Source organism: Alternaria viburni (assembly GCF_023758015.1).
Source record: "Alternaria viburni strain BMP 2772 chromosome Unknown scaffold_34, whole genome shotgun sequence".
Lineage (NCBI taxonomy): Eukaryota > Fungi > Ascomycota > Dothideomycetes > Pleosporales > Pleosporaceae > Alternaria > Alternaria viburni.
This window is the reverse complement of record NW_026055803.1, coordinates 213,747-239,532: the sequence shown is the minus strand read 5'-3', so window position 1 is coordinate 239,532 and position 25,786 is coordinate 213,747. Positions and strand designations below refer to the sequence as shown.

The 25,786-nt window shown below is 51.0% G+C and overlaps 8 protein-coding genes across 8 annotated transcripts; 4 read left to right on the top strand and 4 right to left on the bottom strand.

Annotated features, from left to right (window-relative positions):
* Positions 1 to 77: 77 nt before the first annotated feature.
* On the bottom strand, positions 78 to 497 carry J4E79_010929 (uncharacterized protein; the record flags this gene model as incomplete). The annotated part of the gene is made up of 1 exon (XM_049359760.1): positions 78 to 497. One exon carries the CDS (start codon positions 495 to 497, stop codon positions 78 to 80), a length of 420 nt encoding a protein of 139 aa, XP_049205859.1.
* Positions 498 to 1,488: 991 nt separating this feature from the next.
* J4E79_010928 (uncharacterized protein) lies at positions 1,489 to 3,223 on the top strand (the record flags this gene model as incomplete). The annotated part of the gene is made up of 3 exons (XM_049359759.1): positions 1,489 to 1,817; positions 1,862 to 1,922; positions 1,970 to 3,223. 3 exons carry the CDS (start codon positions 1,489 to 1,491, stop codon positions 3,221 to 3,223), a joined length of 1,644 nt encoding a protein of 547 aa, XP_049205858.1.
* A 697-nt stretch (positions 3,224 to 3,920) lies between these two features.
* J4E79_010927 (uncharacterized protein) lies at positions 3,921 to 4,400 on the top strand (the record flags this gene model as incomplete). The annotated part of the gene is made up of 1 exon (XM_049359758.1): positions 3,921 to 4,400. The coding sequence occupies one exon, from the start codon at positions 3,921 to 3,923 to the stop codon at positions 4,398 to 4,400; it is 480 nt and encodes a 159-aa protein (XP_049205857.1).
* A 569-nt stretch (positions 4,401 to 4,969) lies between these two features.
* On the bottom strand, positions 4,970 to 5,950 carry J4E79_010926 (uncharacterized protein; the record flags this gene model as incomplete). Its single annotated transcript, XM_049359757.1, has 2 exons — positions 4,970 to 5,172; positions 5,221 to 5,950. The coding sequence occupies 2 exons, from the start codon at positions 5,948 to 5,950 to the stop codon at positions 4,970 to 4,972; spliced, it is 933 nt and encodes a 310-aa protein (XP_049205856.1).
* A 1,748-nt stretch (positions 5,951 to 7,698) lies between these two features.
* Positions 7,699 to 8,449, top strand: J4E79_010925 (uncharacterized protein; the record flags this gene model as incomplete). Its single annotated transcript, XM_049359756.1, has 2 exons — positions 7,699 to 8,040; positions 8,099 to 8,449. The coding sequence occupies 2 exons, from the start codon at positions 7,699 to 7,701 to the stop codon at positions 8,447 to 8,449; spliced, it is 693 nt and encodes a 230-aa protein (XP_049205855.1).
* A 3,118-nt stretch (positions 8,450 to 11,567) lies between these two features.
* On the bottom strand, positions 11,568 to 13,281 carry J4E79_010924 (uncharacterized protein; the record flags this gene model as incomplete). Its single annotated transcript, XM_049359755.1, has 2 exons — positions 11,568 to 13,191; positions 13,271 to 13,281. 2 exons carry the CDS (start codon positions 13,279 to 13,281, stop codon positions 11,568 to 11,570), a joined length of 1,635 nt encoding a protein of 544 aa, XP_049205854.1.
* A 1,914-nt stretch (positions 13,282 to 15,195) lies between these two features.
* Positions 15,196 to 16,893, bottom strand: J4E79_010923 (uncharacterized protein; the record flags this gene model as incomplete). The annotated part of the gene is made up of 2 exons (XM_049359754.1): positions 15,196 to 16,557; positions 16,609 to 16,893. 2 exons carry the CDS (start codon positions 16,891 to 16,893, stop codon positions 15,196 to 15,198), a joined length of 1,647 nt encoding a protein of 548 aa, XP_049205853.1.
* A 671-nt stretch (positions 16,894 to 17,564) lies between these two features.
* J4E79_010922 (uncharacterized protein) lies at positions 17,565 to 25,621 on the top strand (the record flags this gene model as incomplete). Its single annotated transcript, XM_049359753.1, has 5 exons — positions 17,565 to 18,273; positions 18,324 to 18,436; positions 18,580 to 18,803; positions 19,017 to 19,792; positions 19,866 to 25,621. The coding sequence occupies 5 exons, from the start codon at positions 17,565 to 17,567 to the stop codon at positions 25,619 to 25,621; spliced, it is 7,578 nt and encodes a 2,525-aa protein (XP_049205852.1).
* Positions 25,622 to 25,786: the final 165 nt, after the last annotated feature.

Sequence of the window (25,786 nt, the reverse complement as noted above, 5' to 3'; positions counted from 1 at the left end):
TCGTATTACGCAACTACATCGCAAAAGCGGCAGCTCAGCACCTCGTCCCCTCCCTACACCATCACTATCCCGTCCCCTCACACCTTCAATCCCGACATACCCTTCTCAATATCCCTCTCCATCTTCCCCATCTCCACCACCATCTTCGCCCTTTCCGCAAAATTCTCCAACCCCTTCGGTGTCGCATTAGGCCCAACCTTTGCTACAGCCTTGAGGTACTCCATTTTCTGCTCCCTCATATCCTCATTATCCCAATTATTGCCCTGCATTCTAGCGTTGACCATATCCGCCGCCTCGTGCTCCATTTTCCTAGCCAGAGTGAGGAGTTGCGGTAGGGAAAGTTCAGTGAAGTCATCCCAAAAAGGAGCTACACCTGCATCCATACATGCAGCTAGTAGCTTTACTTCCATGCCACGAGCTAGCTTGGGGATCTTGACGTTGAGGTCCATGAGGGTTTGGAAGAAGTCGGTGATTGTCTCTGCGCGGGTTTGGTCCATGGTGAGCGGATTTGATGGGGTGTGGAGGCTCTGTAAGTTTGGGTGTGAAGGCAAAACCTTGTATTTGTTTTGCTTCCTTGGTGAAGAAGAGAAGGGGTGAATTGGTGGGGTGATTACTGGAATGGGGTTTCTTCGCCTTATGAACGGTGGTACCTTGTTGCTGTGGAATGACTACAGATGAATGCATTGTTCAGTCACTATGTTGCCGCTGCGCAGTGGTAGTCATCGGCGCGTTCCGCTCCACCATTGTGACAACGTGGTAATGTATCCGAATGAAAGCTATCAGCTCTGTGGTGTGCCAGTAAGGCAGAAAAGGTTAAGTAAAGGCCACTGATGAACCCGCAAATCAACCGTGGGTATATAATGTAATGTATCTTTCTTCCTAATTTTACAGTATTCTATTATTATTAACGCGTACCTCCTTATAGTTGCCTAGCGCTATAACTATTAGTATGTGCCTTATCCCGCGTAGAGGAGTCTTTATTAGTATTAGCTTGTTTATTATTTTAAGCGCTTGCTAGATAGTATTCTACATACTACATTAAACACTCTACTACTAACACTAGTAGACAACTGTGACTTTTCCTAAGTTCCCCTTTCGCAAACCGTATGACCTTACGCAGGTCTACGCCTCCAATACACACCAGAACGTACAAGACCCTCCGCCTATACAGCATTCACTTCATCTGCAACAGATGTCATGGCTGCGTCTCCACGGACCACGACAATGAGCAGCGCCACGGTCATTCACCAAGCGAAGGGAGTCATCACATGGTGGGCTCAGCGGCTCCCTAGGAGTATATAAACGCAGGCCAGCCGCCCGATGGAAGACCTTAATACCCACCGAGGAGCTCAAGTCTTGTAATCAGACTTCTGTAGCTTTCAACCTTCTTCTCAAAGTCTTTACCAGCGGAGCGCGCTCGGCACGATCTTTCACTCCGATCACACGATCACCTACTCGCACCACCAGAAGACATCAAAGAGCTTCACAATGTCTTCTTCACCCGACTGCTCAACTACGACTGCTTCTGTGCCTCTACGGAGGGTCGGCGACACGGTCTCCCATGAAACTGGAGGACTCGCTACCAAGGCTGATCTTGACGAGGTCAAAACGAGCATCGATCAGCTCAAGGCCGAGCAACAAGTGATGAAGTCCCTGCTCATCCAAATACTGCAAGCTGGAACTGCTGCGCCACGCGCTGTACCAGATCGCGCAGCTCCAACGGTCCCTACGTGTGGTCTCAAAGTCAGTGAAGATTCTGCAACAAACGTTCCATCTGAGACGCAGACCAACGAAGATCACTCCAATCGCTACAGCTTGTAAGACTTCTTGCTAATTAGATCTAGTTTGTCACACCTCAAAGAGATGTGGAAGATGTGCGTGCGGCGCCTGTAGCCTCCGTGTCCGAAGAGCAAGACGTACCGGTAAGTTCGTGATCCCAATCCTTTCGCTTCGTTCTAACAGGTCCAAGTCTTCCTACCAGTCTGCGTATGCTGCAACTTTCGCCGAGCCAGCAGCCCAGGCAACTAACGAAAACTCTCCTCCAAACGCATCTACACCGTCAGCAAGACCAGCGGAACCAAGCGCGCCTACGCTTAACGAAGAGACGGTCTCCGCCCAGGCCGCTGCTCAAGCTGAAGAAGACGCACTGTCGGATGAGGAGTTGAGGGCACTTCGGCCGCTTCGTCAACAATCAACACGTCTTCTCTGCATCAGTGAAGATTTTCGCTTTAAGACTCTGGTCGGCTTATACTACGCTCTCAAGTCGAGGAACCCAGCTCAATCGTCATCCCGGACCCGCCTCCCCGAGAGCCAGCTGATCAGCATGGCGCGCTATGCAGAATTCGACATTCTTCGAGCCATAGATCGAAGGCTCATAAGGAGGCAATTGGCCTCGGTCCCATCTCTTATACTCAATGAGTACTCAACTGGTCGGCAGATGATGTGGAGCAGCTTCATATATAGCAGCAACTTCTCCGCGCTGATCCATAGATATCAGCGGTCCGTGCGTGATATTCTGAGGCAGAGTAGACGAGTCACTCGGTCGCAGTCTCCTCAGCAGATAGGAGCTTTCGTCACCGTTCCTCGTGGCCGGGCTGGATACCGCTATCGATCCGCGTCGAGGTCTGCGAGCGCGGATTATGGCGGTCAGGCACCAGTGACTGGTTTGGATCAGGGCGTGAACCAGCCGGCGACAAGTAACAGCGACTTCTCCTTCCCGAGCGCTCCTACACGAGTTTCCTTCTCGATGACACCTGGTTCGCTCGTGGCGTATAGCGATATGCTTATGGAGGCTGATTTGGCCCTCCTCAAAGAGCCCACGTCGGCCAAGCCATACAATATCAAGCTCGCCAATGAACTTCGCGGCGGTACTCTCGTTGAGTTCTACGACAAGCTCGTGGAGGCCAACAGCTTGGTATCTCGCCTCAAGTACGACGAAGACCTTCAGCATGCGCTTATTGAAGTCTACCAAAGAACGGGCATAGCGCCGTTCTGGACCGATTACCTACCGCTTGATACTCAGGAGCTGATGAGGCTAACGAAGCAAATCGAAGACGATGCTTTTCGCCGCCTGCTAATGGACGTGCGAAGTGGGAAAGCCGAGGTTTCCCATGAAAATGCGTACATTCGATTGACGGCGAGGTACCGTCCGGGAACCGATGCCATAGGTCTTATGGAGTTTGCAAGCAAGGCTGCGAAGTTTCTCGACCGGATGGAGACGTAGGGTGCAGAGTCTCTTCGGATGCGCGGCACGCTACGGAGATAGCGCCAGTGCCGCAAACTTTAAGGCAGACCTGTTACCCAGGCGGAAGGGTAGGATGGCGCGAGGAGGAGAGGAATGGATCGAGTTGTACGTCGCTAGTCATAGCGAGAAGAAAAGTCATGCGACAAGCGAATGGTGGAGCCCTCGGGTTCGATGCAAGAGTGGAGTTTGGCGAGATCACGACGCGACAACGGGATTGGTGAGAATGAGGGTATGCATGTTCGAGATGGCAGGACTTTAAGCGCATGGTGCGCAGAAGGACTGGAAACGATTTGTAGGAAAACATGTCCAGACGATTGATGAGGCTATGCAGAACAACTGAAGTAGAGAAGCCGTATGACCGTCTGCTAAGCGCAGGCGTTCGCACATACCGCTATGTGGAGACATGACTTCCAGCACTGCGATGAGATTCGATACAGTCTAGCCTCACGAATATGCGTTCCAATAGTGCAATGTGTGAGGCGCGTCAATAAAAAGAACCAGGAAGTCGCGTCGGACCAACGCGCACCTCAGCAGTCGCGCTATGACGTATGCCAACCCAAGCGACCATCCTCAACATCTTCCTTCTTCAACCGCACGATAACATTGGCATTGGTTTTGTTGCCTGTTGATCCAATCTCTATCATCAAAAAGCGTTCGAGTAACATTACCCCACAACATGACGCCAACTAAAAAACGCCTCGAAAAAGAGTACCACGGCCTGCGCAAAACCCCCGCGGACGGCTACCACGTCGAACTAAGACACGGCGACATCTTCGAATGGACAGGCACCCTCCACGGTCTCGATAACTCCCCCTACGAAGGCGGCACCTTCGCCTTCCACATCCAATTCACCGACGAATACCCAGAGGCACCACCTAAAGTCAACTTCACGACCAAGATCTACCATCCCAACGTTGATGGTAGGACCGGTGTTGTGAGTTGGAAGATCTTGGGAGAAGATTGGCATCACAATAATACGATGGAGAAGGTGCTGATGAGTTTAAGGACGCTGTTGGATCATCCGGAGTTGGAGAGCGCGGTCGAGGTGAAGATTGCGAATGAGTATGCGAATGAGAGGGGGAAGTTTGAGAAGCATGCGAAGGAGTGGACGGGGAGGTGTGCGAAGGAAGGGGCTGCGTCGACTGGCTTTACGTAGAGGAAGAGGGCGTGACCTTTTGTAGGTGAATGATGGGACGGAGGAGCTTATTTAGACACGCCTTTCTCGCGGAGAAGCGCATCTTCATGCGATTATTCTTATCAGTCGCGACATATCCGCAAGAACTCCGGAGGATGTCCATTTCGGTACTCATGCTGGTAGTGTATAATCCCTCTGATAGTATTATATACCCACAGAAAATATCTGAAGCTTACGCGATGAAAACTCCAAAACCGCTCCTGGGAGTCGTCTGATCAAAGATGTGAGAATCTTGTATTCATATACACGTTCCTCTGCGCCACATTCTTCCACTGATTCTGTAAACACAATTCTCCGTCAACTACCCCAATCTCACGCTGGATCTATGTCTTGTCGGCACCAGTCTACGGAAGGCTTCGCTCGGCCCAGACTTGGGTAACTACAGTTCTCAGCACTTGCGAGACGTGCTTTCTGCTGCTTACAGGGGATCGTGTATGTATGATCGAGGCAACGTCATTAGATTAGTAGATTGGGAAAAAGACATGGAGGCAACGCCCGAAGACACGATATAGCCTGTCGTACGACCAGTTTCATATTCGCTTTCCAATGGCCGCAGCATCGCCAACCCTATAGCCAAATTTCAGCGAGTCCTGCTCTTCAATCTGGGCTTTCTTCTCGAGTAACTCGTCAACATCCCACGTCGCACCCAGTAACCGGCCATTCAACCACATCCGCTTCTCACTGCTTAACCACACGCAAAACGCGCCACCAAGACCAACATCATCTGTGAGATCTACAAAGTCAGCAAAAGAATACCACAATCATGCAGCGATGCACTCACAAGAACGGAAGCTGTCAGGCGTAGTCTTATCCGCCATCTCAGTATTCACAGCCCCAGGATGCACAGCAACCGCTAGTATACCATCCGCACCATACTGTTCCGACAAGAATTCGACAAGACGTGCCTGCGCAAATTTCGAGATGCAATACGCTGTATTCGCAATGTGGCCGTTGGTGATGCATGCTGCAAAGGAATTGATGGCGATAAACGTCTTCGCGCCATCACTCTCCTTTAGCAGCGGAACAAAATGATGCGCAACAAGATATGTGCCTTGTACATTTACGTCGAATACATCTTGGAAATCTTGCGGATTGCCTTGGTCGACTTTCAACACTACCGGTCCTGAGTACCCCGAATTGACGATCACAACGTCCAGCCTTTCCACTTCTTCTTTCACGTTCCTCGCAAGTCGCGCAACGCTTTCGTTGGATATTATATCGACTTCCAGGCTCTTGATGGTTGTCGAAGAGTTAAGGATTTGAGCTTGTTTGGTGACTGCTGCTAGCTCTTGTGCTGAAGATGGCCTTGCTGTTAAGATGAGAGATGCGGCACCCGCTTGTGCATATGCGTATGCGATTCCGGCTCCGATGCCGCGAGATGCGCCGATTATGAGGACGTTGAGCGGCTTTGGCAACTTGTTCGAGGCTGGGTCTAGGGCGGCGGTCGGTTTCTTATGTATAGTCTTTGTGAAGCCGCTGGCGAGCGTGGTATCCCTTGTCCGTTGCGACATGGTGTGATGCTGAGCGGGTCAAGGAAAGGACATTGTGGGAAGCAGTGCAACTCGTCCCCGATATAAAGGTACGCCTTATCTGGCCTAAAGAGGCTTGGTCGAAATGAGTCATTCTGAGCAGACACGATACATTCCAGCCTTTGCCTATCTTCAATGTTTCTCGCGTTCACATTATGCATCAAGATGGCGATGAAGTAGCGAACTGGGAATCCGCGTGACATGAGATGAGATCTTGGTACGGTCGTAGATCTGGCAGCGACCCCGCCGACATCGCATCTTACTCAGCACAAGAAGCTTCCCAAAGCTTGACAATACCTAAGTAACGCGCACTCTCACCCTAACAACACGATGCTGTTAGTAATTTAGCCTCCAGAATCACTAACAACGTTAGTAGACTACACAAAGTCTTTAAGAATATTTTAATGCACCTTATTAATTTTGCTAGAAGCTAGTTTAGTAGTTACTACTTTACTACTTCTAGCTACGCTACTTAACTTATATTATATAATTTATTTTTAATAATAATTTACTAATTCTATTTAATACTATATAGCTTATATAAAGCTAATAAGATTTTTATTTACTATAATAAAAAAGTAGTAAAATACTTATATTTTTATAAAAATAAAAATACTAATAATATATAGATTTTATTATATAGTATTATAATTACTATAATTTTAGTATTTTTTTTTATTTTTTAACTTAGCTTTTAAACTTTAGCTATTAGTATTTATTATATAATAACTAAAGTATTCTTTATATACTATAAATACTTTTTTAGTACTAAATTTTATAGTTATATTACTAAAGTTTTTTCTTTATTAAAGTTTTTATAGTAGTATTTATAACTATTATTATTTTAAGTTTAGTATTATTAGCTTTTAGTCTTAAGAGTACTAGCTTAAGTATAATTATATTAAAGTTAATACTTAATAAAGTTATTAAAGCTAGTATTTTAAAAGTTATAGCTATTATAGTATTATATAAAAAAAAAAAAATATTACTAGTACGCTACTTTATATACTATTATACTTAAAAATCTTTAACTTATTATATTTACTTAAAACTAAAAAATACTATTTTTAAAGTTACTAGTATTTTTTTTAACTAATAGTATCTTTTTAAATTATTAAAAGCCTTTATATATACTTATAGTACTATAGTAATATACTAAATACTTTAGTAAATAATATTAAAGCTATTATAATTATACTATATACTAAAGTATAATTTTAAAGACTAAGCTTACTTTAGAACTAGACTATAGTCTAAGTTAAAGGCGTACTCTATTCTTTCTAACAACGTTAGTGACGCCTTCGAAAGCGTAGATGGGCATATGACGCGAGGCGCTAATGTACCTAGCGCGATGGGCATGTGGGCCCAGCCCTTGACGCGTCTGGAACCACGATGGATACTCCTCTTTCGAGCAGACTTGACCGCCAACACTCCATCCCACCACTCTGCAAGCTCCGGTAACATCATGTACCAGTATGTGCTGCAGCAGCCAGCTTCAATTTATAAGCCCAAGTACGCCCTGTGGACGACCTCGGGACGAAAGCCATCCGTAAGCATAATTCGGATGCAGCTAGGCAATAGTAAGATACGCGAGCGAGACCTTTGACGACATTATGATTTGAAATGTAGTTCTTAGGAGCTTCGGGGTATAAATTATGAGGCGCCAGCCCCATCGGCAGAATCACTTCCCGCATACCACATCGACGGCATCACACCCTGAGTACTTCAACATGACACGTACCCTCATCATCTTCGGCGCGGGGCCAGGAATCGGTAATCACGTGGCTTCTGAATTCGCGTCTAAAGGCATTGAGCATGTCATCCTTCTGTCGCGCAACACAGAACGTCTCGAGAAGGAAGATGCGCCTTTTGTCAGCAAAAGCAACTCCTCCGTCAGAGTCGACACCCTGCGCATCGATCTTGCGGATACAAAGGCTATCCCGGATGTACTAAAGCAGCTAGACAGCATGACCGAAGGCGAGGACGTAGAAGTCGTCTTCTTCAACGCTGCTCGCGTAAAGCCAAGCGATGTCCTGGGTGTCAGCGTGGAGGAGATTGAGGAAGACTTTAAGGTAACAACTCCCTCTTCGACAACATTATATGGGAATAGACGCTAACAGCGATATGCAGACCACGAACCTCGCCCTCTACGTCATAGCACAGCACTACATACCCAGACTCCAGAGCCTGGCCAAGTCAAACTCGTCGCTTAAGCCCGCTCTTCTCGTTACAAACAGCCATCTGCCGTGGGATCCTGTGCCGCAACTCCTTTCGCTGAGTCTGGTGAGGGCTTCGCAGAAGAATATGGTGGAGAGCTTCAGTCGTGCGTTCAGTGATAGCGGTGTGCACATCGGGCTTATCTATGTCGAGGGAGTTGTAGCACCGGAGAATAAGGTGTTGAATCCGAAGACGATTGCGGAGAGGACTGTGGCATTTTGGGAGGGTGGGGTGGGGGTTGGCGTTCACATCGAGGAAGTGTAATAGTAGCATGAAAAGCTAGCTTGATTGAAGAAATACTGCCATGGATACTCAAGCGGCTCGAAATATCTTCTCCACTCCATCACTCCATCACCATCGCATCCTCATCACGCTTCCTTTCCTCCGCCCACCCCTCCAACTCTTCCGGAAACATCCGCACCAACACCGCAGTCTCTTCCGTGAACCTGTTCTTCCGTCAGTCTCTTCGTACTCCATCTACTCAAACCACCAAGTTTCTCAACTAACCTCCGTCTATTCCCAGGCTCCTTAGGAAAAAGCGCACAATCATGCAAAAAACTCCTCCTACACACATCAGCACCAAAGCCTCCAGCATACTTGAACCGTCAAGCAAGAAAGGGGGGGGAAAGGGACGCACAAATGGTACAACATAATCCTCGCCTCAAAGTCGTCTTCCGGGTAGGTAGCAGGTACATGCCGTAGATACTCGTCCCGCTGTTCCTTGTTGAGAGTCCTGAGATCATCTGCGATTTGAAGATCAGCTTCTTCCCCTAATGTACCGCCCTAGAACGAACATCATACATTCCGCATGCCCCCAAAAACAGCCCGGATCAAACACCACCACCTCCCCTTCCTCCCCCACGCCTACATTCCCCTCCCACACATCTCCATGACACAGTGACGGACTAATCTTCCTTCCGCCCATCTCCATAGGACGTAAAAGCCTAGGCATGACCTTGTCGAATAAAGCGTCGAGTAGGTATTCTGCTTCTTTCGAGCGCTTGCCGCCTTCTTTCTCGTCGTAATCCAGCATCCTTCTCATGTTGCGCGTGAAGTATTCTTCCCAGGTAGTCGTCCACGTATTATCCTGTGCGAGTTTGCCGTTGTGCGTCGTGGTGTGGTACCCGAAGAACCTTCCTTGCGGCCGACCGCAGTAATTGAGAACGTCGCATTTTTCCGCGCTTTTGGCGTGGAAGAGGGCGAGTTGATGGGCTAGGAGTTGCATGTCGGAAGGGGTTGGCGGGCGCATAGTTGCGAACTCTGAGACATAGTAATAGTGCGCCTTGTCTTCTCTCGTGTTCTGATCCCCATATTTGTACTCGTCGTCGAGAGCTTCTTCTTGTGCTTTTGAGAAAGGGCCCTGGGCAACCCATCTAGTACAGAATCGCGGTGACACATTTTGCATATCAGCGGCGGATCGAAACTCTCCCTCCAACATACTCTTCCCATTCCCGCCCTGCGCTATCTTGACAAGGTAACTCTTTCCTGGTCTTTCTGTGTCTTGTTCATCTTCAAGTCTTTTCTCATTCTTCTCATTTGGATTTCCACTACTCTCATGCTGAGACGGAGCATTGTCATCCCGGGTGCCATTGCCGCGTATGTATCCTAGTCCTGTTAATCCCCTTACGGTGCGAGGAACGGTACTTGGTCGAAGGGGTGTAAAAACGGTGTCGACGCGGAAACAAGTTGTCCAGTGACTAGTTCCGTGAGGAGTAATTTTCGTAATTATCGTGTTTGGGCCAAGGGCAAGAACTGAGTCGCCGGGTTAGACTGAAGTGACTGTGTTAAAAGTGCTGGTTGGAAATGTCTTAAGGTTCGCGAGCTAGGTAATGACTGTGTAATGACTGTGTAACGACTGTGGTGACGAAAACGACTAACGTACGACCGCGGAGTGTCGTGGACTTAGCTAGGAGGGTTTCTAGCTTACATCGCTTGGATGCAGTTATCCCAAGGGATGTGGTCATCTTGGCGGGAGGGGAAAATAGCACAGCGACACTGGTCGGTCACTAGTAAAAAAAGCACACCTAGGTATCTTCGTGGAGGAAAGAAAGCACCGAGGCGACTGCTGTCAGGCATAGCAGTTGATGCACGCCGTTTCGTTGACTCACATGCTGTTCGCAACAGACCTTGCTGTTCGCCATGCGAACAAAGCAGAGAGAGGCCGTGTCACGAGGAGGCACAGTAAACCCCCGCCCTTTTCCAAGTCAGCAAACGGCATCCTTACTCCCATGCCATGGGACCAAGGAACCAAGTTCGGTACAAACCTAATGTTCACCTTTCCCCGCTGCATAATCCACCAGCACAGCCAAGTCCCAAGGCCCAAGTACGCACATGACCAGTATCCGCGGACATGACGACCAGAATCCATGCCATGTCTATCTTGCAACAACACCTGGATACTACCAATCCACTCTCCTTTCCATCATCGTGAGAACACGTTTCACTGACCCTCCTCCGAGGAAGAAACATGATCCCAAACGCGCATCCAAAACTTCCACCCAGAATAGTAATATCGGAAACAAATGGGTTCAGCACAGAACTCTCCCGGAAGGTCGAAGCGGAAAGAGGGGGGCGCGGGAAGAAGCAAATGGATGCTAGGTGGATATGAATAGCCGAGTCATGGTATGCAGAACGGGAAGAAGCAAATATGCCCCAAGTGGGTTGTCGGGGGCCAAGCGTAAAACACCGAAAGAAGCATGGAAAGGTGCCCAGGTGTGAGGAAAAAGAAAGCAAGTATGGTAGTCATGGTAATCATGGTGAACATGCGAAAACACTCTGGTACAGTGTGTCGTACAGGTAACGAGCTCAAGTTTAATGATCTTCGTAGCAGATGAGGAAATCAGATTGACATTGTACTGTGTTGTTACATCTCCCACATAATAACGTGCGTACTAGATAGCGCATCCGCTGAAAGTTGTTACATGTGAAAGCAAGAAAAGAAGAAGAACAAGTAGTAAACAGTTGCATTCAATCAGCCAGAATCGAAGAATCGAAGAAGAGAAACGCCTATTGCACAGAATCGGCCTCTCCTCAGCCTTGTCCTTTCGCAAAGAAACCTTGAAAATCGGGAATGAAGGATGGGAAAATGCTCGCATCAATACACACACACTTCAGTCAAGACCGTAGAAAGTATTAATGTTTGCACATGCTTTGATCCCCAATCCGCGCCCCACTGATTCCCGCCACCCAAGTTTCCCTTGCTACGCCGTTGCTTACTCCGTAAACGTGTATATTGGTTCTGTCCCTTAGGTATCCAGCCGTTTCTTTCTGTCTCGCTCGCTCTCTTTCTAAAAAAGTAGTAGATTCATCAATGCTGGGAAGAAGCGTTGTTATTGTGATGGTGATGGTTGTGGTAGAAGGGCAAATGATTACGCCTCGATTCCTATATCTCGACGGTCTTGAGGTCTTCCGCCTCGGTGGCAGTGACGGGGCTCTTCAGCGACGAGCGCGCAGGAGCGGCTGCGGCGGGGGCAGCTGGTTTCGTGTCCTTGTTCTCCTTGTCATCTTTGTTCTCCTTGTCGCTGCTGAGGCTATCACGCGGTGTGGGCAGGCGGGCGGCAGGGAACTCGTCGCTTGGTCGCGGGGTGTCCATGGAGATGAGGTTCTCCTGGGGAGTCGCGGTCTTGGAGTCGAGGTTGGTGTGCACGCGGATGGGTGCTGGGTTCTCTTCTGCGACCCGGGCTAGCGGGCTGGAGAGCTTGCCTCGTGGGCTGACGCCCTTGGGCGGTTTGGATAGGCGGTGGGGGCTTCGGCCGCGGTCTTCGGGGCCCATTACAGGGCTGTGGTAGGGGCTGCTCGCAGTGCTACTGGGGACGACCATACCCGGCGCATTGGGGTTGACGCGCAGACCGCTGTTCGGGCGTCTCTTGGGTGGCCGGCGGCCGTGCTTCTGGTCACACCGCCAGCGGAGGACTTCTAGGTAGGGCGGCTCTACGTTCTGGCGCTTGAAAGCTAGCAGCTTCAGTTCGCCCGTCTCCTCGTCCATGGATACGTCTTTCGAGGCAAAGTCATCTGCGACCATGGCCAATAGAGCGCCCCATGAGCGCGCGACAACGTATTTGGTGTCGTAGTCGCGGCCGAAAATGATGATCTGGCCCCATTGGCCGTTGGGACCAGGGGCAAGATCAACAGCGAGGTAGTTGCCTCCCCAGTCGCGAGCGAGAGGGATCCATGCGGGGTGGGCGTATGCCTTTTGTACGGCGCCCTGGGGCTGTGAGTCCTGGCGCGCGAGGAGGTCCTGTCGCCAGAGCGGGTTGCCTGTGCTCTGGACTGTGGCAACGGGGGGAGCGGTCGAGGAGCCAGCAAAGGCCTTTACTGGGATCTGCGGTGTGCGGTAGTCGACCTTTGTGGTGAGGTACTCCTCGGCGACCTTCCGCCAGTTCTTCCACTCCATGACAATCTCCTCGCAGTCGAGCAGCATGAGACCGAAGAGGACACCAGTCGGCAGTCCGCCACGCTCCTGGCCATCGTGGACCTGCAGCGACTCGCGGATGTCCATGGGCAGGGTCGCGTCAAGCTCGTGCTCCAGCTCGTTGACGTCGTTGGATGTGCAGCCCTCGCACATGTTGTCGAAGAGCTCTTGGTAGTGGTCCTCGACCCAGCGGTCGATGCGCCGCCACGAGTGGCTGACGGGCGGCGGCGGGGGCAGGCCCTCGTTGAAGTCCTGCATGGGGATCTGGCCGTTGGCGCCCTGGGGGAACGAGTCCGAGTCCATGGTGGCCTGGCGGCTGAGGGAGCCGCGCATGCCGGGCGAGTAGGGGGAGCTGGGGGACATGGGGCCCTTGGGGGAGCCGATGAAGCCATTGCTCGTCGCGAGCTCGTCGTGCTGGTAGGGCGAGTGCAGGTCGGTGCGGGACTCGGCGCCGCTGGCCGTGATGGAGGTGAGGGCGGCGTGGCGGCTCTGGGGGATGGGGATGTGCCGGCCGGTGCGGTAGGGCGAGTCGTGCGAGGCGTGGCGGTCGTACGACGTCATCGTGTGCCAGAAGTCCTTCAAGGACGCCGTGATTCTGCGCTGCTGTTAGCCATGTCCAGGTGCTGCCAGGTGCTGCGCGGGGGAGCGGCGCCAGCAAGTCCGGGGGCTCGTACTGTTGTGCCATGGCGGTGGTGGTGGGCGAGGGAGCGCGGAACAGCGAAAAGAGCGTGAGGGTGCGCTCTGCGCTGGCGGGCTGTGAGTGTTCCGGGGCTCAGCGAGTGTCGGGCGGCTTGGAGCGCTGGGGGATTGAAGTAACTTGAGCTGCGTCGGCGTGGCAGGAGCTTGAATTGGAATCGAGAAAACGGATTGCAGGTGACGTTAAGGGGTGCCGACACGCCAAGACAAAGCTCGACCGGGATGGCCCTGGACCGATTGACGAGCGTTGAATGCGCACTGCTGGCCCACTGCAGGACTGCTTCAGGACAGGAGCACGCCAAACCGTAGGGTGAATGATTACAAGTCTACAACAGTAGTGTCGTGGTGCGGTCGTGAGGACGCTGGTTGTGTTGTTGTTATGGTTCGTCGCCTGCATAACAAAGCCCTGCAACCACTCAACGCCGCCGCTCCCTCCTCTCCTCACTCCACTCCCCTCCCCGTAGCCAACTTGAATTACCCCCGGCTTTGCGGTCATTAAGTTATTAATAGCGCTTAACACCCCTAGGTATCGCCGTTGCCACCCAGTATCACCACCACCAGACATCACTTCCTTTTACACAACCAACAGCTTGCCGTGGCCAATTCACTCCCTCCCCTAACCCCCATGCGGCCCATTTTGGCCGCCTCACGTCGGCGCCGTTCGTCCAACCGTGGGCCTGTTTCAGACTTGGGCGGCGTCGTGCGCGCCAACTAGAGGCTTTGCCGGGTGGCTTCGCTTGCTTAGCTTGTTATCGCTCCCTTCCCCGTTAGGAGGTGCAGCTGCATCTCTGGCGTCGTGCCAGGCGGTGTAAAACGAAACAGAGCCACTTTTATGCTCTCGCCGTGTCTTGGGAAAAACAATCCCACCTCCGACACTATGCTCAGACACTATGCTCAAACGCGCCAGCTCGGTCAAACGCTTCGGCCACGTACAACAAGCAATTTCTGGCAAGTTCCAAAGCTGTAGATAAGGCTGACCGGCGTGGCTTGGTGCGCGCCTTGCTATTCCGTCTTCACTCACCAGCTACCGCATCCTTCGACGCAGATAATGCGCTCCCCCCGCTAAGATCTTCAATTTCCGCCATAATCTCCCAAAGGGTCCAGCTAATGTCGGTCCATGATGCGGTCAGCAGAGTTCATGACGTAGACCGATAGTCGGCAAGCACGTATTGCACATGTAAGATTGACGGCCATGCACTGTGTCGAGCGAATGCGAGTGATCAAGTGTAGCCTTGGATTGCGTTTCAGATTAACATGCCGGCGAATTCCGCTACACTGTGATATGTAGCCCTGATTGCGTCGCAGCCTTAGCATCCGTCATGTACTACCAGAGCCCGTCCTTGAACTTTGTACCCCGCCAAGTACCTCCTCCTCCACTAGTAAAGCTTCGTATGACACCCCTTCGAATCACATTCTTGCCGCGCAACCGGGAACATGCGTTTGTGCGAAATTCGCCGTGAGCAGCAGCGGGGTGCGGGGGTCCTGTGAGGCTGTTTGCTCATACTCCTATTTTTAGGCCCCGCCCTCTCTCGCCACATCGCATGGTAACCGATGTGGCTATTGTGGATACACTGTTCTTCATCCATGACAACCTCTGACCTCGCCGCTCGTCCTGCGACGTTCAGTTTGGCTTCGGGGATTTGCCGCACTAGTTGGCCTGATCTACCCCAGAGTCGTATTGCCCGCCGCGTGGGTCGGATACGAGCTGATGCGCGTTGGGTAAGCGGCCTTCGTCCCGACCCGGCATGTAGTTGGGAGGCGCGGCTCCGTCTGCTTGCGCGCTTTCGTATCGCTGTGCTCAATTCTTGAATTGCTTTGTGCTGGTAATTGGGCGAGTGCCAGCATCTTAGACGCATGCTCAAACGCTATCGCCGCTCTAATCCCATACTGAAAATGCGTTGCGCTAGAGCTTTTTACCCAGGAATTGATCGAGCTCTTCTTGCAAAGGTATCACGATGTTTTCAACTGCAGCTTGGAGGCAGTCGGCGTTCTGCAGACTGGCGTTAGGGTTGACATACTCTTTCATGCAATGAGTGATGGCACCCTGGTACGCAGCAGACAGATCCTCCGCCTCGTTCTGCATCCAAGAATGTACCAATAAAAGACGTCTCATACTCTGGTGATTTGGTGCATCTGTAGTATCACTCCCAAGTTCGAGCTCTTCATATTTCTCCGCAGTAGTTCCGCAGTGAAGCTCAAGCAATGCTACAGCCAGCGCGAGCAGGAAGCTGTTCTGGAAATCCATTTTCTTGGGACCTTTCAATCCGTTGTTTGGACCATCGATTACGGTCGGAGACAGATATGGGCGGCTGAGATCGACTGGGCGCGTAGCATCTGTTGTTCGGTGGAAAAGGACATCTCGCGCTGTCCAGTCATGATGAAGCCATGGGGTGGAGTTGAGATACAATGCGCTAGACGCCAAGGTTAAGGCTAGACTGAATCTGTCTTTCCTGCTAAATTTGGAGCGTCTTCCATTGACGAGTGGGGGTCGCTCAAGTAGAGTCTCGAGAGATACCAGTTCTGCACTGGGAATGTGTGCTTCTCTAGTGTCGAGGGTATACGCACCTCGCAATTTCTGTTTGCTGTCCAGCGAGAATCCGATCGTTGAAGAACTCTTGTGCACCTGCTGGATAGATGCGCAGAGGTCCTTGACTTCTTCGTAAGTCGGCAGTATATTATTCGCAGGGTCTGCTTCTGTGTACGGAGGAAGCGACTGAAAGCTTGCGTTTCTTCCCATCTTGTTTGGTTTGGGGGAGCCCATTGGTTTCAGGTAGGCGTCTTCCTCATCATCGACACAGATCTCGGCCGCTTGGAACGACCAGGGGACACCATTTTCATCCGACGAGACAGTTGAGAACGTAACATTGAAGCTCGTTTTAGAAGAATTCTTAGAAGACGGGAACATCTTTTGATGCGTCGGCGCAAAAACGTTATCGCGAGCTTCAAGTTGAAGACGCGCCATGTGCGAAGACTTGCAAGAGCATGACCAGCACACGGCGAGCGACTCGTGCAGAGCCTTGGCGTACCGTTGCAACTTGTGTAAGCGCGTGGCATAGACAGGCTTCATCGGTTTATGACACGTCTCAATCATTTTGCTCTTTTCTGTGAATCGCTCGAGTTGTCGATTGCACTCGTCCAGATCGTCTAGTAGTATCTTGACTTTGTTTTTGTTCCACACGAATTTGACGCGTTTCCTGAACTCAAACCTGTCGTTAGTCGTTTTTGGATTTGCGGCAATTAACGCTTCAAGGTCATTTCGGTTGAGCTGCCAGCCAAGTTAACAAGATGAAAATGACAATGTACGCAGCTTGCTGACCTCGGTTGCACGATCTAGATTCAATCTGATCGCGATCTTTTTTGTTATACTCTCCACTTCTTCCATGATGGTTTGATATGAGGTATAAGCATCCTGGAGCCGGTCTCGGAGCGCCATCTCCTTGCTCTTCCACAGCTCCTTAGACAGCTGTGGATCAGCCATCATCGTCGCAAGCTCGGTGTCTGACGAGATGGACCCAAAGAGGATTTGGATCGTTTGATTGAAGTGATCATACTGGGCTCTGAGCTTCCTGACAAACGCGAGAAGCTCATGGTCTCTGCCCATGAAACTCTTAAAGGCGCTGGCACCTTCCTGGTAGCTTTCAATCCCTAGCCCACAGTAAGCAGATGACGGCTAGTATCTTTTCGTTAAACCGCATCGCACCTTGTATGATGAGCGGTAAACAGCCAAGTACGAGGCCAGCTATCTCTATTCCGCTCATTGTAGCGACTGCCAGTGGATTGTGGATGGACGTGGATGGTGCGTGTCATTGACGCGCGACGGAAGGACCGAGCGGGGTTCGCGGCTGGATCTCGAGGCAGGCAGCACCTGCAGGACCACGGCTGAACACAGCGACAAATTACGACACAGTCATTTCCTTGCGCAAGCCGTAAGAGTCGGAAGAACCTCCGGATTTTCAAGCGATACGAGGTAGGACGAAAGTGTGACTGCCCGCAAGGCGCCCAAACTGCGCCCCGCCAATCTGGAAAGAACCTAGCCTCTTCCCACACTCATCAGGCAGCACAGTGGTGGCACAGTTGCTGACTAAACGACTACACCCTCATTGAGATTGACGACAGCTTTATACACCGCGGCCTGTTGAACCTCACTAGTCTTAACGGCTTGACTCCGCGCATCAACGACGCGTCAGTCTGACCGCATTTACTTCGATGCTTGACTCCGGGTAGGGCGAACACGATCCGGCCCGCTTGCGCCGTGGGGCAGCCTGCGTAGTCATGTCGACTCTCAGGCTCGCGACAGCTTCTAATGTGCGCGCCTTCCGAATCCTTACCGACGCTCTCGCGACGAGCCAAGGCAAGTGGGCGCAATGGATAGATGACGACGCACTCAATGACGAGATTGGAAGATTTCGAGTATGGGCTGGTAACCTAGGTGCGTTGCAAAAAGGCCACAGCTCGCTCGACTACAGATTGCGCGACTCCCCGAATCTGTCTAGCAGTGCGCTCAAACTTCTGAACGAGCTCGAACACAACCTCATCGAAACCCATGCCGTCGTGTCAGAAGTGCGTCTACCATATGAAGCGCAACCACCGCCTAACGAAGCTGAGGACGAGGAAAGCGATGATGACTTCTTTGTCGAAGAGGAGGACGAGGACGAAAGTGACAGTGATGAGGAGAGGATTGAACTGAAGATGCGTCTCGAAGAGATAATCGACATAATCGACAATCTCTACAAACTTAGCGTTCGCATCAGAACGCCTAGCGTACGCTTGAGGTCGCTCAAAGCCTCCTCGTATACCATGAAAGATCTCGAGACCGGCGTTGACGTCCTCGAGGAATATGCCCACCAGGACAAAAGGCACGTTTGCGAGCTACTCTCGGAGCTGCGAGATTCGCATCCTGATGAAGTACAAGACTTTTTGGCTGAGCGGCTAAGTTCAGCTATCACTTTGCGCAGGCGGCATTTCAAGTATTGGAAGCGGCGTAAGTCTCGGATGCTACAACAGTGCAATTATTCGATCTGACCATTGTAGATCGTGATAAATTGGGTGCTACTGCAGTTCCTGATGAGACACCAAAACCTGACATGTTCGCTTCGCATCAGACATCAGACCCAGTCCCTGATGACACCCCCGGAGCTCATCCGGTACGTGCGTTCCTTGTGCTTTTTTCATTACTCTCGTAATCACAATCATAATGCTGCAATACTTTGAGTTGCAAGACTCGCTACGATAATTGCATCGCCGCTACTGAGCCACCGATTCCTCTCTCTTCTAACATCAGTACTAGATTGTTACCCTGCCCGCCATTATGCAACCGACGCCCAGCCAAAAGACTGGCAGGACTTTACTATCGGGCACGGAAGCGACACAGCACTATCAGTCACTAGATGACATTGTAGACAGCAAATCTGTCACAAGTTTCGCTCCAACAGTGAAAGACATGGACGGCAAGGGAATCGAATTACCTCCACCTCCGAAAGCTGCTAGTGGCGACAAGGACTTTGAGTGCCCGTACTGTTGGGTAGTCTGTCCTGCAAGATATGGTAAGGGACGAGCGTGGAAGACACATTTGTTACATGATCTTCAGCCATACATCTGCACATATCAAGAGTGTGAGAGTCCAGGACAGCTCTTCCGTAGCCGTCGAGAATGGGCGGAACACGAAGCGACTCATCGTGCATTGTGGCGGTGCCCGGAGCATCCAACGGCAATTTACAACTCTAGATCCGGTCTCGAAGCCCATCTCCTGCAAACGCACGTCGGAACCCTTCCGGAGAACCAGGTAGCGATCGTCGCTGGTATTGGAGAGACAACAGGAATTGACACACGCACAAAGTGTCCGATATGCCATGTTCCCAAAGATACCAAAGGTGTAGGTGACCTACAAAACCACCTTGCGAATCATTTGGAGCGCTTCGCTACCTTCGCTCTACCGCATGGCAGAGCAGACGACGAAGACGGTGCGAGTGGTACTGCGAGTCGTGGTAGCTTCAACACCCAGGCTTTATCCGAGTCGATACATTCCGATGAAAGCAATGAGTCGCTTGCGCTCCATAGAGACCTGGAGTCTCAGCAGTCATTCGAGCCAGATTATGTAGCCGATTCCAGTCGAAGTTTGTTGTCCGCAGAGATGCTGCAGCAGCTTCCCGATGAGAGTAACAACCGAATAGCGATGATCTCAAATCAGGTGGAAGACCCAGACGATTCGGAAGACGAGCCACCCGATGATGGACAGCTGGACGAGAATATACTGCCTGAGCACCAAAAACATCTCGAAGAACGGGAGGCGTTCAGACAACACGTCTCATCGTTGCCAGGAGTTCTGTCGGTTCGGTTTTATCGAGGTTACGGCTCATGGACTGGCCTGATCACGTTTGCGGATGATCTGGTCGGTGAAGCAGCAACAACACTCTTTGATACTGAGCGCTTTCCCGATGTTCAATTCCAGAGTAAAAAGAACAAAAGCAAGTGGAAGTTTACCAGAGTCACTGGTACGGACAGTAAGTTGATGTCTAGCTGAGAGCCACGAAAGCTTGCTGTAGGATCGTCATACTGACCACATCTTCACTTTAGGAAAAAACTCGTTCAACCGCCAGCCAACGGCGGACACACAGGCCACCGAAGAAGCCGATTTACTTCCGTCCGGATCTGAAACCTACGATGAAGAAGATGAAGCATCGAACAAACAAGCGATTATTACGACGGCCGAAATACCTACGCTACGCTCGCTTTACCAGTCCCGGCGACTGTTGCAGCGCGATCAGAGCTTTGCGCCAAACGATACCTACAATCAAATGATTTCGTTTTGTCATTATGATCTGACCAGGTTGCAAGTGGATGCTATCGTCAACAATGCTTCAGCCAATTTCCAGGCCGATCCAGATCCAGATTCTCTGCACCACGCTATCTACAAAGCCGGTGGCTCAGGTCTCAGGGAAGAGGCGAAATCAAAACCCAAGGTCAAAGTCGGCCAAGTCGAACTTACACACGGACACAAGCTTCCGAGCTCATGGGTGATTCATGCAGCTGCGCCAGGATATACAGGTCGCAAAGGCGTTGGCCAATTCAATGTTCTTTCCGAGTGCTATCGGAGTGCTATGAAAATGGCGGCCAACCACGAGTTCAAAACGATCGCCTTTCCTTGTCTGGGTACTGGAGGTTGCATGTTTCCTGCACGTGTTGCTGCACGTATAGCGCTGCAAGAGATGAGAGAGTACCTGGATTCACATCCTAGACATCGACCTGAGCGGATCATCTTCTGTGTGCGAGCAGCAATCGATGAGAAGGCGTATACCGACTTCTTACCGGTATTCTTTCCACCCACGCATGGAGACTTGGACAGAGCCAGAACTTCTGACTGGTCCGCAAATCGTGCTGCGCTAGCAGCTCAGGTTCTAGAGGCGCGTACGCAACTCCAAAATGCATTGACTGCAATCACTGTTACCTACGACTTTGGCACGCAAAGTACGGTCTGTGCTCACGACATGCGTAGGATCGACTCTACGCTGAGTTCGATCCGCAAATACCTCTTGGGGTCGAAAGAGCTCAAGCGGAGTCTGGGCGACCTCAACCTACTATGCTCTGTCATATTTACGGCATGTGCTGACATTTTGGATATGGCCGAGCGAGCACGTAAACAGGGGCCTGCTGGGAATACGCAGTCTATTTGGACCGAAGCCAACACCGATATACGAGCCAAGCATGGATTCGAGCTTACGAGCGTCTTTGACTACAGCTGGATATTCGCCAACAGCTTAGAAGAGGTGCTGATACTTGGCAAAGCTGAACCAGATGCGATGGGACGAGCGCGTCATATCCTGGAGACCTATGGTGTCAAGCAGAAGGGACAAGATGCTGAAGGTATCCGCGACCATCTGGATGAGGTGCTGTATGTGCGTGAGGCTGAACAGCCCACTCCAAGGATCCGTGGACTCGTCCAAGTTCATCAAATACCCCCCGTAGCGAGACTTTACATACTGGGACAGCTGGAAGCGAAACCAACGATGGCGAAACCCTCGAATCGCTTCAACCACACTGTTTGCCTACTGAGAGATGACATCACGAAACTGGAGGTCGACATCGTGGTAAACTCAACTGATCCAAGCTTCTCCGGAATGGGTACTCTAGATCGCAGCATCTTCAGGAAAGGAGGAGATGAGTTGCGCTCGGAAGTTTCGACTTTCGGGAAATGTGAAGAGGGCGATGTCAAAGCGACTGCCGGATACCTTCTCCCAGCCAAACACATCCTGCATGTTGTCCCTCCTGGGGTGTTCAGAAGCGATACCAAGAACATCTTGAGGAACATCTACCGGGCAGTTTTGCATGATGCCGTACTCATGAGGGCGACTTCCATTGCGATACCCAGTATTGGAACTGGTATGCGAAACTACCCGCGGCGCGACTGCGCATCATTGGCCATGGAGGAAGTGAAACGTTTTCTGGAATCCTCTGAACCGGGTAATGGGCTTGATAAGATCATCTTCGTGGTCTTCTCTTCGAATGACGAGTTCATCTATAAGAGCCTTTTACCGGTGTACTTCCCGCCAACGAAGGGCAATGCTTCGCCTACTATCTTGGCGGAACAGCCTGCGCAGGTCGAGGAAAGCTCTTTTTCGTCATTAATGCTTCCCACGGGTCTGCCTTCTCTAACGACCTATGGACAAAAGAACTGGCGCAGGGCGCGATTTGGCGAACAACCGGTAAAGTCGCGGGCCTGGAATGACGACGAAGCCAAGACTTTCATGGACTTTGAACTACATGTCGGAACTTGCAAAGTGTGCGAAACCGGTCTCTATGAGAGAACCCACAAACTCTGCGAGCCCGGCTTCCATTTCGCCGAAGCGGTTCTGCAGCGGATGGAGATGTCAGAAAATGCGCTTGTGTGGAGCAAAGCGGACGGGCTGGATTCAGATGAACAGCTGGAGATACCGGTTGAACGACTGCCTAGCTCCATGCTGTTACTTTCCACCGTTGCAAAAGGTGGACTTTATATGTCTGAGAATGCATATGCTCAAGTCGAAAAGCCTGACACGGCGGACCTTGATACACCTGTCTCGGAGCACCCTTCGGTACCAAAAGACCCGGACAATATTGCGCAGGCTACTGAGCGACCCCATGTAGTTCGAGTGGAAGTCTTATCCCCACGTACCGATACTGGAGACTGGTTCTACTCATGGGTTCAGATCTTCAGGACCAAGATCGAGATGTACTCTGGGGATTATGATCCTAATCTATACGGAGAATCTACTGGCCATACTCCGTATGCGTCGATAGATTTCACTGATACTGCCATAGATGTGCACCGCAGCAAAGAAACGACAGCGTCTTTGTGGAGAGTACCGCCAGGATCAGACCAGGGAGAAATGTGGCATTTTCGTAGCTCAAACGTTGGTGATACAATCGCGCTTATCGAGCTTTTCAAAAGACTTATTGATATCGGGCGCCAGGATCAGGAGAAGAAGAGAACGGCGGAGGCTGAGAAGACAACGGGCCCGGAAGCGACGATTGCCTCGGAAAGCGGACGAGATGTTCTTGAAGATCCATTTGCCAGCGTCAACAATCCCGATGCCGCAAAACTCGACGACCAAGTCCGGCAATCCTCCGGTGGCATGATGAGCAGATTGACCGGTCGCTCTGCTGTCGAGGACAAGGAAGGTGCGGGTTCCACTACACTAGACACCACCGCGCCACGTGCTGTCATACGTGCTACGGCTCTCGATCCGGGGGGAACTCACATCCGTTTTGATACCATTCTACACGTCTACGAGAGCAAGATCTTCGTGGAATTTGAGAAAGACGACCGTCCAGACCAATACCATAATACAATACACCTCACGAATGCTATTCTGGAATTGGATCGTAGTAGCGATGACGATACATTGACCTACAATAATGTGGCATGTCTATGGGTGGAAAAGTTTGGAGAACGGGAAAGAGGAGCAGTTAAGCCGAAGGACGCATGGTTTTTTCGCACCGACGGAAAGGCAGAAGCAGACGCCTTGTTCGATGTGCTTCAACAGGCTGTCAATCGCAATAGCCAAGCGGAGAAGAGACCAGCGTCTACGGAGGTCGAAGAAACAACAAGCCCAGAACCAATAGAAGCGCCAGTTACACAGCCAGAGGACACTGGAGAAGCTCTCGATGCAGCAGCCTTTCCTGGAGAGAATCAGAGTCTGGGCGAAACCAAAAACCAAATGGATGACGTCCGTTACTTTAGTATGGATCAAAAGATAAGGGACGCTTCACTCGACACACGTATCCTTGCTTACCTCGACAATGATTTCAAGACGCGACCTGGCTCGTACATCGGTCAGAAGTTCGAGAACATCGCTACTGAGTTCGGACTCTACTACCGTAGGCTCATCGCTTATACTTTGCAATGTCTCGCTACAGAAGGAAAAGTCCACAACACTGTCGATAGCGAGACATGGGTTATCTCACAGCCAGGCACCGAGTTTCCTTTGTCGAACCGAGAGGACCAAACAAAAAGTCTCAGCAGCACTAACACGGATGTTTTGGCTGGTCTAGTCTTGGGAAACATCAAGAATGCAGGCGGGAGACAACTGTTCTTGGCCCTCATGGATGAGCTCCAAACTAACACCGATGTATTATGGCCTGCACTCAGGGGTCTAGCAGCCGTCGGGTTCATCTATAGTGAGGGTAGTGGAAGGGTGTGGTATTTGACCGATTTGGGCAGAAACTCGCTACTCGAGTTGCAAAAGAGATTCGACGAAGCTGAACCAGAGATCGGTCAAGACACTGGATCGTCTCCCCACGTTGGTACCTCTCCCATCTCTCAAGAACTTGCTATGGAGTCCCTCGAGTCCACGAAGCAGCATCCATCGGATGAGAGCAACACTATCGTGGAAGAGCTTTTCGATGCCGAATCTCATCCAGAGAACGATTCCAATCATGATGAAGATGCATCAAACAGTCTCTCTCATCGTGCTTTGAAGTACCTGAGAAGTCTGCATGGCGTGAGCGAGAACATCTCAGACCTCGCGACTACGCTCGATACTCAACGGAGTGAACTTCAGCCGGTGCTTAAACAGTTGGAATCTGATGGGTTGGTGGAGAACGCGGAGGATAAGTCGACTTGGTCTGCGAATCTTTTACCGCGTCCTGGTAGTGGCTACATGCAATACCCATGCCCAAACTGGCAAAGGAAAAGTCATCCTTCAAACTACGACTTCCTCGACAGAATGGATATACTGTGCGCTCATTGCATTCAAAATCCGAAATGGGAAGATGCAAGCGTGGAGACCGCTACACATGATGATAACACTTCGACAACCCACGTCCAGCCGACTGGCTCAGGGTCTTCGATTATGGACGCTGCAATTGAACGCGGAGAAATTGTGATCTCCACGGGAACTAGTTGGCAAGGCTTAGGAGAGTTCATAACCAGGACTCGAACGACAATTAAGACAAGCCTAGTGGACGAACGCGTCCTCACTGAGGCAGGGTTCCTTTCTGATCCGACACATCCCGGCGAATACATCTTGGAACGCGGAGCCCAACGCGGAGCCCGACCCGAAGAAGTTGAAGAATGGGTCAAGCGGACGAAAGAGCTAAGAGCAAAGGACTCCCAGGTTCCTACACGTACTTTGACGGAATCGGAAGATCTGGTTGTGCATGATACCTCACCACAAAGTACCCCCATGTTGGAACCGGCAGATGTGTTCACCGATGATTTCCTAGCAAGTCAGAGTCAAAGAGATGCTTCAGAACTCACGATAACGGACGCTGAGATTGAAAGCAATACGAAGAAAGTAAGAGCCCCGTACGAAACTCCGGAAAAGCCTGGCCGGATACGCATACGTCAGCGTCTCGTAGATGCGAGAGTTCTAGAGGAAGAAGGCGAAGCTTTTGAGATCAGAGGGGATAGTCTTTTCCTACCTCGCGTTCCCAGACGCCATGAGATTAGAGTATGGGCAGAGAAAACAAGAGGACTTAGGAGGGAGCAGGGCGAAATGACTTCGGAGCGGGAGCCTACGCCACTCCCACACCCACCATCATGGGAACCACCATCATGGGAACCACCATCATGGGAACCTTCCAGAATGCGCCGAGCTGGCAGGTGGAGAGATCGGGTAGCAATAGTAACGCAGGCTGCCAAATCCCGCCAGGTACCAGCGGAGGATGTGGAAGAAGGCAGTGAGAATCGGGCAGGCATGCCAGGTATCGGGAAGAGAGTCAGGAATGAAAAATACAATAGTCTCAACTCGGTGCGCAACTCGGTGCGCCAGATGAGCGGAAAGGCCCCCCTCAAGTCGGAGTTGTCCGACGGACAGGAGGAGGACTATGAGGACGATGAGGGTGCAGATTAGAAGCGAAAAGCGGAAACGTGACGTGACTGGCTAGAGGAAGGTATATCGCGAGAGCGCGATTGGGGATAGTCTGGACAATGACAGTATACCATTTTATATCAGTGCACAGGAGAACTGGATCCTCGCAGACGTGGTGTGGATTCGACAAACAGCCCATCCTATGTA